Below are 15,923 nucleotides of genomic sequence, written 5' to 3' on the forward strand. Positions count from 1 at the left end.
TCTGTGGTCCATGCCGCATCCACGGGTCCCAGGCCACTCAGGGAAATAAAAAGCTGAGAGCGGGGGATCAAGTGTCGTGGGAGCTCCAGGGACAACAGGCAGGATCCATCTAAAGACGCACTCTGCTGGTCCAGTAGTTCCACGAGAAGCACGGAGAAGAGCTCGGACTTTGATGAGTGTACCAGCCCGCTTTCCCCGTTTCCTCGGGCGCTTCTTCCAGGAAGTGGTGTATGTGTGTTGGCACAGATAAACCGGGATACAGGGCTCAAAAAGTGGTGGAGGAGGCCCATAATCATCTCCAATTTCGTTGTACTCTGTACAATGACAATAAAGGCTATTCTATTCTATCTCCTGTCTCAGTTTGCTTAAGAGCCAGGGTATACGATGCTTTGATTTCTAAGAGTAACTGGCGATTGTACACACGCAGAGCGAGGGCATTTTGGGATAAAATAGAGAAGGATAAGGCTAGCGAAAGCCAAAGCAAAGCTAGCAGAGTTGACGGACGTGTCGCCGTGCATACTGCTGGTGCCATCTAGATATAAGACATCTATCGTCCCGATAACGATATAAATCTCAAAAATTTAACATTTTCTGTAAATTCTGTGAATCTCGGGGAGCTCGACTTGCGTGAAGTGTTTCCAGCTGGGCGTCATGTAGCTGGAGTAGAGTGTTTTAACCGATGTATGAAACTATACATTTTTAGACATAAGTTGTAACGGCCGCCGTTTTCTTGGTAAGTATTTATTTCACAGCGTGCTGCGGGGAAAAGCCTGTTCCAGGGCTCGCAAAATTTCAAAATCCCTGGTAGCCCTTCGGGCAGGGGCTCTTCAGTTTTTGGTAGCCCAAAATAAATTTAAGTAGCCCGACTAAAAAAGAGCAATTTTTTGATTGATGTTTTGTTTCTTGTTTTGTTTCCTTTGATTGAGGGAAAACCTATTAACCTATTACTATAGTGACCAGAGAGCATTAAGGGGCAGAGAGGAGGATGTTACTCCTAATGTTGTTGGCGCCTTTTAGGAGGACGCTGCTAATGAAATTACACAGTGAATTTGCGTTTATTATTATATTTACAAAATACCAGAGTTTTTGTCTTGGTTGTATAATTTTATTTTGTTTTATTTATCCGCCACACCTTAAAGGCCCGTCCGTGAAAATATTATCGGACATTAAACCGTTCATGGGGCAAAAAAGGTTGGGAACTGCTGCTCTACTACATAAATTAGGGGTAGGTGATATAACCACGCCGTGGACACAAGTTTGTGAATGCAGTAACTCAAGAATGGGGCTTCTGAATTCAGTTTCAGGATTCTGAAACTCATACCATGTATGTATCTGCTAAAAATCTTGGAGAAGTTCAAATCTCAGTGGCAAATCTCAAGGTCAGAGGTCAAGTTTTCTAAGAATCTTGTGAATGTGATAACTCAAATGAGGCAACGTCAAATTTATACCACTGGTTGTTACATTTAGTGTGTGTGTGTGTGTGCGCTCTTGTGTTTTCCAGATAAGATCCAGATCCTCATGCAGCGGTGTTGAGAGGTGTTGATAAAACTGCCAAAATGTCGTCAATCTTAGGACTCCCTACACGAGGATCAGATGTAACTGTTCTCATATCCAGGGTCCATGTGCATCCCTATTGTGTACTTGTGGAATTCTGGGGAAAATTTAGCCTGGAGAGGACTGCAGAGTATGAACGTCTAGCCAAAGACATCCAGTCCCCTGGGGACTCTTTGCAAGAACTGGAAGGAAAACCTGGTGACCAGTGCTTGGTTCAGATTGAGAGTATTTGGTATAGGGCTCGCATAGTCTCAAGTAATGGCTCAAAATACACAGTGTTCCTCATTGACAAAGGAACAACATGCCGTGCCAACACAAGTAGGCTTGCATGGAGTAAAAAGGAGCATTTCCAACTGCCTCCTGAAGTGGAGTTTTGTGTGCTAGCTAATGTGCTACCACTGTCACTTGAGAACAAATGGTCCCCAATGGCGCTTGAATTTCTGAAATCTCTAACTGGGAAGTGTGTTTCAGCACATGTGCAGCAAGTACTAGTCCTGAACAGAACATTCCTCCTACACATACCTTGCATATCCAAACAAATGTATGAGATGGGATTTGCTAAGAAACTATCCCCAAACATCTTCCAGGACTTTGTCCTGAAGTCAGTGCAGCCCCATAGTGGAGCTGAGGTTTTTCCAGAGATCAAACGGCTGTCCGTGGGACCTGTTGAACAACTGCGCAAGCAAGAGCTGTTCATGTACCCAGAGCTACAGGGAGGAACTGTAGAGACAGTCGTTGTAACAGAAGTGACAAACCCACAGAGGATTTTTTGCCAGTTAAAGGTCTTCTCTCAAGAACTGAAGAAACTGTCAGATCAGCTTACACAGAGCTGCGAAGGGAGAATGCCCAATTGCATTATAGGCCCAGATATGATTGGGTCTCCATGTTCTGCAAGAGGAAGTGATGGCAAATGGTACCGCTCTATTCTACAGCAGGTATTTCCAACCAGTAACATGGTGGAAGTATTGAATGTTGACAGTGGAACCAAAGAGTTTGTTAAAGTGGAGAATGTAAGGTCACTGGCTGCAGAGTTCTTTAGGATGCCAGTTGTCACCTACATCTGCTCTCTCCATGGAGTTATTGACAAAGGGGTAGGATGGACAACCACCCAAATTGACTACCTCAAGTCTCTCCTGCTGTACAAGACGATGATTGCCAAATTTGAGTACCAAAGCATCTCAGAGGGTGTTCACTATGTCACTCTTTATGGAGATGACAATACAAACATGAACATCTTGTTTGGTTCCAAAGAGGGCTGTTTGCTGGACTGTGAAAAAACACTGGAAGATTATGCTATTCGCAACACAGCACACAGGCAACCGCATCCAGCCCAGCAAGAAAGAACGATGCTAACTCCTGGAGAAGTTGTGGAAGAAAAAGAAGGGAAAGCAGTTGCAGAGAGGGTGCCTGCTGAAGTTCTCCTGCTAAACTCCTCACATGTGGCAGTTGTTCAGCATGTAACAAACCCATCAGAGTTTTACATCCAAACGCAAAACTATACAAAGCAGTTGAATGAATTAATGGATACTATCTACCATCTCTACAAAGATTCTCTGAATAAAGGATCTGTTAGAATTCCAACTGTTGGACTCTACTGTGCAGTCAAAGCAGCAGATGGTGATTTCTACAGAGCAACTGTGACTGAAGTTGGTGAGACACAGGTCGAGGTATTCTTTGTTGATTATGGAAATACAGAAGTGGTCAATAGGAGAAACCTCAGGATACTTCCTGCTGAGTTCAAAAAGCTGCCACGATTGGCACTAAAATGTACTCTGGCTGGTGTCAGACCTAAAGATGGGAGATGGAGTCAGAGTGCCTCTGCCTTTTTCAGAAAAGCAGTAACTGATAAAGAACTAAAAGTACATGTACTGGCCAAATATGATAGTGGCTATGTTGTCCATCTGACAGATCCCAAAGCAGAGGGAGAACAACAAGTCAGTACACTGTTGTGTAGTTCTGGTCTTGCTGAAAAGGCTGACAAACCAGGGCAGTGCAAAGACACAATGCATCCTGCTATTACGCCTCCCACACAATATCCAGTTGCCAGCCCACTATGTGGGAATAAGAACACTGGATTGGCTCTCCAAGTCCAAAACATAGTTGGCCTTAGCCAGAAAAAAGGAAGAATGGCTACCTTTAAGGAACACATGTTTCCTATCGGAAGTGTCCTTGATGTCAATGTGTCCTTCATTGAGAGCCCAAGCGACTTTTGGTGCCAGCTAGTTTATAATGCAGGACTCTTGAAATTGCTCATGGATGACATACAGGCACACTATGCAGGCAGTGAGTTTCAGCCAAATGTTGAAACGGCTTGTGTTGCTCGTCACCCTGGTAACGGATTGTGGTACAGGGCCCTTGCGATTCATAAACATGAAACTGCTCATGTGGATGTGTTGTTTGTTGACTATGGCCAGACAGAGACAGTCTCCTTCCAAGACCTGAGGAGAATCAGCCCAGAATTTCTTACTCTGCATGGTCAGGCTTTTCGATGCAGTTTGTGGAATCCCAATGACCCTACATCTGCTGTAACTGAGTGGAGCGAAGAGGCAGTAGAAAGGTTTAAAAACTTTGTGGACTCGGCTGCTTCCAACTTTGTGATTCTGAAATGCACCATATATGCTGTCATGTGCAGTGAGCAGAAGATTGTTTTCAACATTGTGGATCTAGAAACTCCATTTGAGAGTATTTGCACTAGTATGGTAAATGTCATGAAAGGTACACCTCCCAAAAAAGCTATGGGACCATCTTTTCATCTGGATACATACTACTACTCAACACACAGTGTCAAAACTGGGATGGAGGAAGAGGTCACAGTGACATGTGTGAACAATGTCAATCAGTTCTACTGCCAGCTTGAAAAGAATGCTGATGTGATTAATGACCTCAAGATGAAAGTGAGCAGTTTTTGTCGTCAGCTTGAGAATGTGAAGCTTCCAGCAGTCTTTGGAACTCTGTGCTTTGCAAGGTATACTGATGGGCAGTGGTACAGAGGGCAGATCAAGGCCACAAAGCCAGCACTCCTGGTTCACTTTGTGGATTATGGGGACACTATTAAAGTAGATAAATCTGACTTGCTCCCAGTTCCCAGAGAGGCAAACGACATCATGTCTGTACCTGTGCAAGCAGTGGTGTGTGGTCTTTCTGATGTCCCTGCTAATGTTTCCAGTGAGGTGAACAGCTGGTTTGAGACAACTGCAACAGAATGCAAATTCCGAGCGCTAGTAGTGGCCAGAGAACCTGATGGGAAAGTGCTAGTTGAGCTCTATCTTGGAAACACTCAGATCAATTCAAAGCTCAAGAAAAAGTTTCAGATTGAGATGCACACAGAAAGCCAGGTTGTTTGCCATGGTCGGAGAGCTTTTGAGGCTTCACCGAGTTATTTGCAAAAGACGACAAAACGGACCACAAAAATGGAAGATGACACACAATTCCTGAAGAAAAACAGTTTCTCTGCTTCAAAACCTCCTTTTACTTTAAGGGATGACAGGAAATCTAATGAAATGAAACTTTGGAACAAAACAAAGTCAGTTCATGAAAATGGTCAAAGGATCAAGAGTCCACAACTAGAGTTGTACACACCTCCACAGCAAAGGCAGTCATCTGCTGGTGGCAATGTCAGATCTTCAGATCTTCCAACAGATACCAAGAAACTCAAGTCAACAGTAAATGGCACAGAATCCCAAAAGGAAAGTAATGCTGAAAAGCTTCCTAAACTTTCAGACTTGCCCTCAAATTCTGTCACACCTGGTATGGTAGCAGATGTCTACATGTCACATTGCAACAGCCCATTAAGTTTCTATGTGCACTGTGTAAGGGATGAGGATCATATATTTTCCCTGGTAGAAAAGCTCAATGACCCCAATTCAACTCCAGAAACCAACAGGCTCAAAGAATTGCTACCAGGTGACCTTGTTCAAGCACAGTTCGCAGATGATTCCTCATGGTACCGAGCAGTTGTAAGAGAACTCCATGGTGATGCAATGGCTCTCATTGAGTTTGTTGATTTTGGCAATACAGTCATGACTCCACTTTCCAAGATGGGCAGACTCCACGAGAAATTCTTGCAGCTGCCAATGTACAGCACACACTGTATGCTGAGTGATGCTGCTGGTCTTGGGGAAGAGGTTGTAGTTGATCCAGATGTGGTGTCTGCTTTCAAAGAAAAGATTTCTAGCAGTGGAGAAAAAGTGTTCAAGTGCCAGTTTGTCAGGAAAATTGGGTCTGTGTGGGAAGTTAACCTTGAAGACAATGGTGTGAAGGTTACGTATAAAGTGCCTACTGTAGATCCTGAAATCACTTCAGAGAAACTTGAGCAAGTAAAGGAAAGGAAGGAGCCATCCCAGGTATCTGATATCAGAGAAGTGCCAGAGAGATCAGTGCTGAGCCACTGCTCCCCACATAACTTTCTGGAAGACCTTTTTGAGGGGCAGAAATTGGAAGCCTATGTCACAGTCATAAATGATGATCAGACTTTCTGGTGTCAGTCTGCTAGTTCAGAAGAACATGATGAGATCTTATTAGGTCTCTCAGAAGTTGAGAATTCAGCAGGTCAGAACCATATTGATCCAGATGCTCTTGTTCCTGGAAGTCTATGTATTGCTCGCTTTTTAGACGATGAGTTTTGGTATCGTGCAGAGGTCATTGACAAAAATGAGGGTGAGCTCTCTGTTTTCTTTTTGGACTATGGAAACAAGACTAGAGTCAGCATAACAGATGTGAGAGAAATGCCACCTTGCTTGTTGAAGATTCCACCACAGGCATTTTTGTGCGAGCTTGAAGGCTTTGATGTTTTGTGTGGATATTGGGAAAGTGTAGCAAAGGTTGAATTGTCTGCACTCATAGATGTTAAACTGTTGCAGTTGACTGTCACAAAACTAGCAAGAGCTACAGGAACAATCTTTGTGCAGGTGGAATGCGAAGGTCAGGTGATAAACGAGTTGATGAAAACCTGGTGGAAGAGCTTCATAACCGAAAATAAAGCCAAAGCAGATGAACTGCCTGATTCAGATGAAGCTTCAGTGCAGACTGACTCATCTGTAAATGAGTCTGTGGTACCTGACGATCAAGTAGAGAATCCCAAAACCCAAGAAGCAGACAAATCTCATATCCACTTTGAGAAAGACAACAGTGACGAGCTCAGCACTGATCAGTTTGAGCCTTGCACAGAAGATGAGGTACAAAAATTAAGTACTCCAAAGTCCTCTAAAGATTCAGTTCATCTTGAGTTTTTTGGGATCCAAGAAGAAAGTGTTTCCACAGAGAAGATCGAAGTCCAAGCCTCTGCAATATTGATCAAGGACAGATTTCCTGGTGATAGTGGTATAGATGAAAGTATATTGTCGCCACTTGATAACCAAGATGACAAAGACCAAAATGTTTTGACTATGAACTTTAACATGGAGGACACTAACAAAGAACCTGAAGAGGAGCAAGCCTTGGTAATGGACGCTTTTGGGCCCAACGTCTCAAGTTCTCCAGTGGATGAGAACCTTTTAGAGACAACAGATGACCTAGAGGGAACTGCAAGAACTGACAAGGTATCTCTACTTGAAGAGATGAACGCAGTTTCCTACAGCTTTGACATCATGAATGTTTCTGGTAAGAAAGAGCTTAATTTCTCTTTTTAAAAATGTTTTTCTCCTTGTTAGCACACAATATGGTTGAGTTCAAATCTGCTCAAATCATAATGAATGCCATGTCATTCTGGAAAAATACCTGTGTAATAATATTACATTTGCTTGCTGGAGTCTGATGGACTCAGAGTTGAGTCTCACATGTTGTCAGTTATTATGCAAGTTAATGATTTCATATGTGTTGCATTTTCCTTTTTCTATTTCCAGATCTAGCCCAAAACCAAGATGGAATAACAGCTTCTGTAGGAAGTGGTACTTCCCTGAACCGTAGGACAACTGTGAAATTGGTAGATTTAAACTTCATTATGTCGAAATAAACTGATGATCTTTTTAAAAGCCTTAAAAGTAGGACTGTGCGATATGATGAAATATATCGGATGATAAAATTAAAACATCTATAATTTCATATTATACACTATCATTTGTTTCATGGTGTCGCAAAATAAACCGTTTACGGCAATATTTTTTCATCGTTTGGATGGCCACCATGCAGGCACAGAGAATACCAGCATGGCCGTTGATGAGGCAGAACCAGTTAGCTCCAAACAGAAGGACCAGTCAAAACAAATCGAGGACCTTATTTCTAAACGAGGGGCATAGACATGTAGCATAGACATGGTTTGGTTAGGAAAAGTCTGACGCGGACCAGAAAACTGTACGATGCAAATTATGCTGCAAACTGGTCCCCAGTTCAGACTCAAACACGACAAACTTCTTCTACCACCTACGCACGAATCACGTGAAAGAGTACGGTGAGAGTTTATGGACGAGAACCAAAAAGAACCGCCAGGTGCTCAAAATACACCTCAAACGTTAGAACAGGCTTTTCCCCGCACTACGCCATGTAATAAATACTCACAAAGAAAATGGCGTCCGTTACAACTTGTAACTAAAAATATATATTTTCATGCATGAAAACACTTCACACAAGTCGAGTTGCCCAAGATTCACGGAATTTACAGAAAATGCACTATATTGTGATATATATCATTATCGGGATGAGAAATGTCATATCAGGATATGAGATTTTAGTCATATCGCACAGCCCTACTTTAAAGCGTCATTCTGTAATTTAAAATTGTTGATCACATACGTACATATTGGTATCTTCCATTTTCTCAAGGTTCCGCGGAACGCTGTTAGTCTCATGGAAAGTACTGATCTAGGAACTGAAGTCTCAAAACGGGTACAAGAAATGACAGCACAAGACATTTGATTGGATTCAACTATTAGAACATTGACAAGGACATCATTTTGTTTACTTTGTTCTTTTCTTCAGATTCCGACTGAATTAGTGCTGCCCTCCCTTGTGCCTCCTGAGGAGCAGTTGTGCAGTGAGTGCTTCTTATTTTGTCATCCAACTCTTGATACGGTGGTTTTTCATTTTGAAAGGCTTAAAGTGAAAGGGAATGAAAAAACAACAGGGTTACTTTCTGTAGTTTGGCCAGCTGACGGCCACAGTTACAGCGTTGATTTAGTTTAAGTCATAGTCTTTTGAAACATTAAGTTTTAGACATAATTTAAGGATCTAAATGCTTTTAGTTTTAGTCTAGTTTTAGTTGACTACATTTCATAAGACTATAGAAGACTAAATCTGAAATTGATTCAGTTTAGTATAAGGTGTGAAAGTTTGTCATGGTTTTTACTGATGAGAGAAAACACAACTGATGATGTTTCAAAAGAACACAAGTACTCACAAGTACTCGTATTGAGAAATGTCTCAGGCTGATGATATGGGGTATAAATGGGTGCAATTGTCCACAAAGGTGCTCCCAAAGAACCGGAAAGTGAGGCCGGAGATGGGATGAGTCAGCAAGAGGTTCCATGTGCTACCACACAAGCTGAGGTATGCTGGGGACGAGGATATACCGTAATATTGGTATAGATGTTAAGCAGTTCTGCTTTTGTCATGATTAGTAAATATCAGATTGATTATTTACTGTTGTGACTAAGGGTAAAATGCTCTTACTACACTGATATAGTCCCACCTGGAACTCTCAGGTGAGTAAAGATTAATCTGCTCTATTTCAGAGTGACTCTGTGAGCGATGAGGAGTCCTTGGTTCATCTCAACATTCCAAATTCAGGTTTGATAAGATTTTGCCAGGTTTGATATTTACATGTTAAGTTCAAATGCAAGGCTGCAAGCATGAACCTCGCATGAAAATAACAGTACACCATATTGCCAAAAGTATTCACTCACCCATCCAAATCGGTGAATTTCAGTGTTCCAATCACTTCCATGGTCACATGCAAATAGAATTAAGTATCTAGGCTGGCAGACTGCTACTGCAAATATTTGTAAAGGAATGGGTCGCTCTCAGGAGCTCAGTGAATTCCAGTGTGTTACTGTGTTAGCATGCCACCTGTGGAACAAGTTCAGTTGTGAAATGTCCTCGCTACTAAGTATTAATACGAAGTAGTGATTGGAAATGACAGCAGCTCAGTTTGCAGCTCAGTGGAAGGTCATGTAAAATCGCATAGCAGGGCCAGCAGATGCTGAGGTGCAGAGGTCCTTGGATGCAGTGGTGTAAAGCATGCTGCCACTAGACTCTAGACCTTGTGGTGGAAGAGATGGAAGAGCTGTTTTAGCTGCAAGCAAAGGGTAGCCGGACATTATATTAAATCCTTTGGATTAAGATTGGAATGCAACTTAAGTTCATATGTTGGTGAAGGCAGATGAGTGAATACTTTTTGGCAATATAGTATAGATATGCCAATGATGTGGTTATTTTTTTTAAGCAAGTAAGCTATCATTCCCCATTTAAAACTCTTTCCGGCTTGTCTGTGTTTGGATCTCGCAGACGCTGACGAAGCTGCCAGTGAGCCCCTCACGTACACGGTGTCCTCGCTGGAGAAGGTAACTAGATAGTGGAGTGTGTCTGTATGTGCGCTGTCTTCTGACTGCCAATAACTGCCTTTTAAGTGGTGATGCATTGTCCCACCAGGGACATGTAACTGCTCATGTATTTAAAAAAATAAATAAAAAATTATATTGTGGTGACAGTGCACAGAACACATTGACCAACAAGGCTAAAAACCAAACAAAATCTGCAATCAGTTCATGGGATGCATGGCTTGGGATATATTGCTCAGTAAATATTGAAAAACACATTGAAGTGATGTCCTCAGATCGGCTTTTTAAAATGTATTTATTTTTTTGCCGTGTGCAGTTCTTATATTGATTGTGTAGTCTCTAATTTGAAGTGTAAAACATAATTTCAACATTGTTCTGAATTTCTATTTTAAAAATATGTTAAAGCACAGATTTTGATTTGGGATTTGCTACGGAAAACAAGCAGAGGTTACAAAATATACTCGCATGCAGAAATGGATTTGAAGCTACAGAATTGTAAAATTAGACTACAAATACTTTAATCACCAAGATTTATTTTTGTTATTTATTTATTTTTTTAGGGTGATGAGATTGAAGAAGTGACCTGTTGTGCTGAAGAGGCTTGCGTAACAGATGTCTGCACAGGTATCAGACTTCAGATCAGGGAGTGTACAGTTCACTGCTTCTGAGTAATATTCAGTTTCTCTGTGAAGTCCTCTTTTTAGATATGCATGCAGTTTTGGTTTTTTTTGTTTTTACTGCAGAGCAAAAAAAGCCGAGTGGTGATGGTGAAGACTGTTTGAGCTGTGTGACAGCAGAGGAAACGGTAATTTGTTTGTTGATTTTTCAGAGTAACTAAACAATGTCTTGCAGCTGTATAGCTCATACGTGATCAGGCTTTTCACAGGTAAATTTATCTGACACATACTGACCCTGTAGAACACTTTATTTCTCTTGTCTCTCTATTTCCTGACAGTAAAGTAGTACAACTTCTTCGGCGGGAGACCCCTTAATGAGATTATCCTGGTGAACAAAGAGCAGAACTATCACAATTTGCATAAATTTAGTTGCACACACATCAAAATTGTAGACCAGTTTAGTAGAGGCAATATAAATGAAAATAAAACAGAAACCAATACAATTTTAAACTTTGGTGTCAATTAAAAAAAAAAAAGAAAAACAGTAAAAGTGCTTGTCTGCTATCAGGAAGCAACTGGATCCAGATCATTTAAAATTGCCCTAAATTCATTAAATAAGACCAGGCCCTTAAGGCTTAACGACTTGCACATATAAAATGTACTTGGCCAGGAAACTTCTTATCACTTGAAACGAAACTAAAAGAATCAGTGAAAATGTAGCAGATGTTAATCTGAACACGAGCTGCTTATGTTTGTTGGAGCGGGCTTTAAAGTGATGAGTGTGATCTTTTTGTTTCAGGACGACTCGATAACCGAAGATGAGACGTCGTGTCTTCGTGAGGATACACTTTCTGGTGTGTCATCTTGGCTTTTTAAATATCAGATCTGATTACATAACACGCATAGGGCTACATTTCCTGTATATTTTCTGTTGCAGCTTTACAATCTGATGCTGAGCCACAGACCTCCACAGCTATTAAATCTCCAGATTTGGTAATGCATATTTTTCCAATTTGAGGTTTAAATGTAACATTGTATCTCTGCAGAGACTATACACACTGTTTGTATCCCTGTGCAGAATAGCCTTGTTGAAGAGGTGACCTGTCTTGTTGGAGAGATCTGTTTGACAGACGTCTGTAGAGGTACTGTTTAAATTAAAGAGCTCATTTACAGCTTTGTATTTTAATTCTGGGCTACTACAGTAGCTTGGTGTGATTCACAGTTCAGCTAAAGGTTGTGTAACCTGCACTGAGCCAAGCCACTGTAGCTACTACAGCTGCTCATTTCAAACAGGTTTCATCAGCAGGTGGGTGGACCCTCTGTACCCACAGCAAGGGCTGTGTGTCTGAGGTGACCACAGCATGGATGCCCCCTCTCAATAACATTGTATGGAGCCAAGAAGAGAAAGTACAGTCTGACACAGAGCATTGAGAGGAGTCTGAAGCTTTAGCTGTACATACACTGACCTTATTCATTTAAACTAGGACCATGCTTGTTGTAAGCCTTCATTTGCAGTGTGTATGCATTTTTGTCATTTAGAAATGAAAAGCATTTTTATTTCACAAACATAAATGTGCATCAAGAAACACGTTTCATTATATACTCATGTATTCTTGTTTTTCAGATCTAAAAGAGGAAGCTGAAATGTTGACGGAGGAGTGTGAGCTGCAGGAGCGTCCACCTTCCCAACAAAATGAGGTAAGAAAGGTAAAAATGAATGAATTCAGTTTAAAGTCTAAATCTAAATATGGAGACTTGATATTTTATGTTTTAGGACTGTCCCTAAAAGACATCTGTCATAAATATCACATGGTTGATGATTCACTGACCTTAGGCTATGCGGGGCGATCGTGGCTCAAGAGTTGGGAGTTCGCCTTGTAATCGGAAGGTTGCTGGTTCGAGCCCCAGCTCAGACAGTCCCGGTCGTTGTGTCCTTGGGCAAGACACTTCACCCGTTGCCTACTGGTGGTGGTCAGAGGGCCCGGTGGCGCCAGTGTCGGGCAGCCTCGCCTCTGTCAGTGCGCCCCAGGGTGGCTGTGGCTACAATGTAGCTGCCATCACCAGTGTGTGAATGTGTGTGTATAGTGTAAAGCGCTTTGGGGTCCTTAGGGACTAGTAAATCTATACAAATACAGGCCATTTACCATTTTTAGGCTATGAATGTTCCTGGAAAGTTGTTTTTTTGGTTTGGGTTTTTTTTTTTAAGTTTATGATGCTTTTAACATAGCAGTGTAATATCTTAAACACAAAATGTATTTTTTGGCACTGAAAAGTACTAATATGGCCAGCTAACAGGGGGAGCAACATTCAAGCATCTAACTTGTCGTGTATTTCTACACTCCTGCAGTCATGTGGAAGAGTTTTCACAGGACTACACATTTCTAAGAACACTATTACTGCTTCCTTATTAATTAAGTAGCAGCCAGGTGCTAATGTGCAAATGCATTTCATTAACTCATTCACTGCCATTGACGTCTATAGCCGTCAATGGCAGTGAATGAATCAATGGGTTTAACTCATTCACTGCCAATGGCTGTTCTTCAGGTGTGAGCACCTCTGTAAAAGCAGGAGTTTTGGCACTTCTCTGTATATAAAAATATTCTAAAGCCAAATGTGAGGCCGTCTGTCCACCAGCTGAAGCTTGGTTTAATTAGATCATGCAACAGAACAATGATCCCTACGCACAGCAGCAGATCTGCAAAAGAAATAGAACAGCCAGAGTCCAGACTCAGCCCAGTTACAATGCTGTGCTGAGAGAAAAACCTCAGTGAACTGAAGCAAAGACGAGTGGATCCTTCTCCGATACTGAGACTGACACTCATACAGAAAATTATTTGCTGCTCATGATAACTGTTGTTCTACAAGATGTCCAATCATGAGGTGTGCTTCATTTTTCTGCACGAGTGCTGTGAATGTTTTGTTTTTTTTTCCACATGACTGCAAGTGCTTACATTTTCTGTTGGGTATTTAACAGTATGTTCAGTACACACTGCTTATGCACGTGCTCTTCATTGTACCACCGACGTATCTAGAAGGCACTCACATTAGCCTAAAAAATACCAAACACACATTACTGTTTTTTCATTCAACCTTTTAACATTTCCAGAGTTTTGATGACAGTGTGCTGACAGATGAACTGCCTTCTCCTTAGGACAGTTTTGGTAAGTTTTGTTCTCCAGAATAATCCGGTCATTCATACAATGTAACCATTGGAGTAGGAAGTAGTAATAGAAATGAAGAGCCTGCCATTGGGTGCTTCTTATTCTGCAAACATGTCTAATCACTTTCTTGTGCCTCAACTTCTTTGATGCTCATATTAAAATATAATAAATAACCACGAGTGTGGAGCTGAGTGATGTTTCAGAAAGCAGGTGTAACAAACTCTGAGTCTAACTGAACTCTGATGGTGTAGTCAACTCAGTGCAGCTCGATACCAGAATTTCCAACAGACAAAAAACCAGGAGAGCTAAAATATCAATATATGATCGATGAACAGAAAAGAGGTTTTATTCAGCCTCGTCAGTCAACTTACACTTGGCTTTTGTGTGTGTTGGTAGATGAGGTGTTCAGCAGTAACCCGATGGGAGTGTACATGACAGCAAGCTTATGTGGCCCAAACTGGAGGGTGTTTTTCTTTTCCTTTAAAGAATGATTGTTCTGTGATATCAGACATTAATCTCGGTGATCTGCAGCGGCAAAGTTGTTGAGATTCAAACTTTCAAATAAGGCAGCATTAAAACTGCAGAACTCAGCCAGAGCAGCTTGTTGAAGCAGTGGTCAGCAGCAGTTACTTGAAGCAATCATTTTGTCTGTGACACACTGTGGCAGAAATGTTGGATCAGTCTTCTTCACAACAAAGCTTCAGTTCATTGAGGTTTGCAGCTGTGTTGAGGTCTGGCCATTGCAACACTGATTCTTTTCTTTTTCTGCCGTTCTGTTGGAGGTTTGCTGCTGTGCTTGAATTCTAGTCGAGCTTAAGTTTGGTTGACTCAGTGAGTACAAAGTGTGCAAGTCACGTGGCTGCAAAACAAATCTGTCCTCAGCCTTCCACCTCTGTGACAGTTTGTACGGGGTGTTTGTGATGTAACAGCCCAAAGTCAGATGTAACTTTGCAAACCTAAGTTGTGCTGCCAGAGGCTTTCCCCCGGCAGCCGTTCCAAGTAATTCCTACTTATTCAGTGTTTCTGTAGTTTTACTGTCATGAACTCCAACTGAGGCTGAGATGTAGCTCAAACCTTTGCTCTTATAGACATGTGACAGTGGATTTAGGGTTTCTCAGGTTTGTAAGAGTCCTGTGACGACTTTGTTTTTCACACAGCTGTAGATTCTAGATTTTGTTTCTGTGATAGTGGGTCTGCAGTGTTGAGTGATTGCTCTCAGTCCCTGAGCCATGTTAAAAGAAACCTTGAGTCTTTCAAAAGATATCAAATCTTTATCAACTGTATGAATGAAGAATTAAAACTGTCAGCTGCTTCAGGCACAGAAACTCGGGGCGTGTTGAAGAAAACCTGTCACGGTGCAGGTTAGCATCACGCGCTGCTGCTCTTGTAACTGACTCGGAGCTGAAGTTGGCGTTCTGTCAGAGCTTCTTCATCTCAGAGTTTCCACTAAACCTGCTTTCTGGAACATGGGCAGATACAGATACCTGTCTGTTTGTTCTGAATGAGTTATGATGTTGATGTATGACGTTACCATTGAAAGTAGGAGGAGACAAAAAGCCGTTTTTGTTGACTGTTGCTTTGTTGCTGCTAACTTCCTTTTAGGAATCCAGCTGTCAAAGCTGTTCTGCTGAGCAGCAGCCGGCAGAGTGACTGCCTCTTCTTTTCGTTTTGGACATTAAATAGAAGATTAGTGTAACTGCATATTGTTTTGTGTTGTTTCAGATAGGTGCAGTTCATTTTCTGTGTTCATTTTAAGTGCCCAATGCCAGTGTTGTCATTGTTTTGGCTTCTTTGTGTGTTATCGTCCTATCGCTCATAGCCTTTGATCTGCTTATTTCATTGTTCCTCTAAAAACAAACAGCCACGAAGCTAAAAGTCTTTATATGGTAATAGTTGATAAAACATGAGGAGTTTGTTTTGATAAACTGCCAAACAATTCTTTAGATGTTTGAGTCTTGAGTTTATTTGCTCTGGTTTCAGTGGCTGTTGTGAAATGCATGAAAAAAAAAAAAATCTGTATTTGGTGTTAATCCACGAGTTGAAGCAAATTTGTGTTGGCACAATAAATATTAACATTCAGTGCACACGAGTCATGGTTTTGC

The 15,923-nt window shown here is 41.5% G+C and overlaps 1 protein-coding gene across 1 annotated transcript; it reads left to right on the forward strand.

Moving 5' to 3' along the window:
• The first annotated feature begins 1,556 nt into the window (after window positions 1–1,556).
• tdrd6a (tudor domain containing 6a) lies at window positions 1,557–15,471 on the forward strand. The gene is made up of 14 exons (XM_085373317.1): window positions 1,557–7,152; window positions 7,395–7,474; window positions 8,311–8,373; window positions 8,467–8,521; window positions 8,954–9,033; window positions 9,219–9,273; window positions 9,991–10,046; window positions 10,604–10,667; window positions 10,787–10,848; window positions 11,460–11,514; window positions 11,598–11,653; window positions 11,739–11,802; window positions 12,285–12,358; window positions 15,424–15,471. The coding sequence occupies exons 1-14, from the start codon at window positions 1,557–1,559 to the stop codon at window positions 15,469–15,471; spliced, it is 6,408 nt and encodes a 2,135-aa protein (XP_085229443.1).
• The last annotated feature ends 452 nt before the right edge of the window (window positions 15,472–15,923 follow it).

This window comes from Diplotaxodon limnothrissa, linkage group LG15 (assembly GCF_057381915.1).
Source record: "Diplotaxodon limnothrissa isolate DT_005_m linkage group LG15, D_limnothrissa_male_GT1.1, whole genome shotgun sequence".
Lineage (NCBI taxonomy): Eukaryota > Metazoa > Chordata > Actinopteri > Cichliformes > Cichlidae > Diplotaxodon > Diplotaxodon limnothrissa.

Coding starts and splice junctions, on each gene's coding strand:
- tdrd6a (XM_085373317.1), top strand. CDS start 1,557: ATGTCGTCAATCTTAGGACTCCCTACACGAGGATCAGATGTAACTGTT. Junction 8,522..8,953: donor TCCTGAGGAGCAGTTGTGCA/GTGAGTGCTTCT, acceptor TTGTCCACAAAG/GTGCTCCCAAAGAACCGGAA. Junction 11,515..11,597: donor TCGTGAGGATACACTTTCTG/GTGTGTCATCTT, acceptor TTTCTGTTGCAG/CTTTACAATCTGATGCTGAG.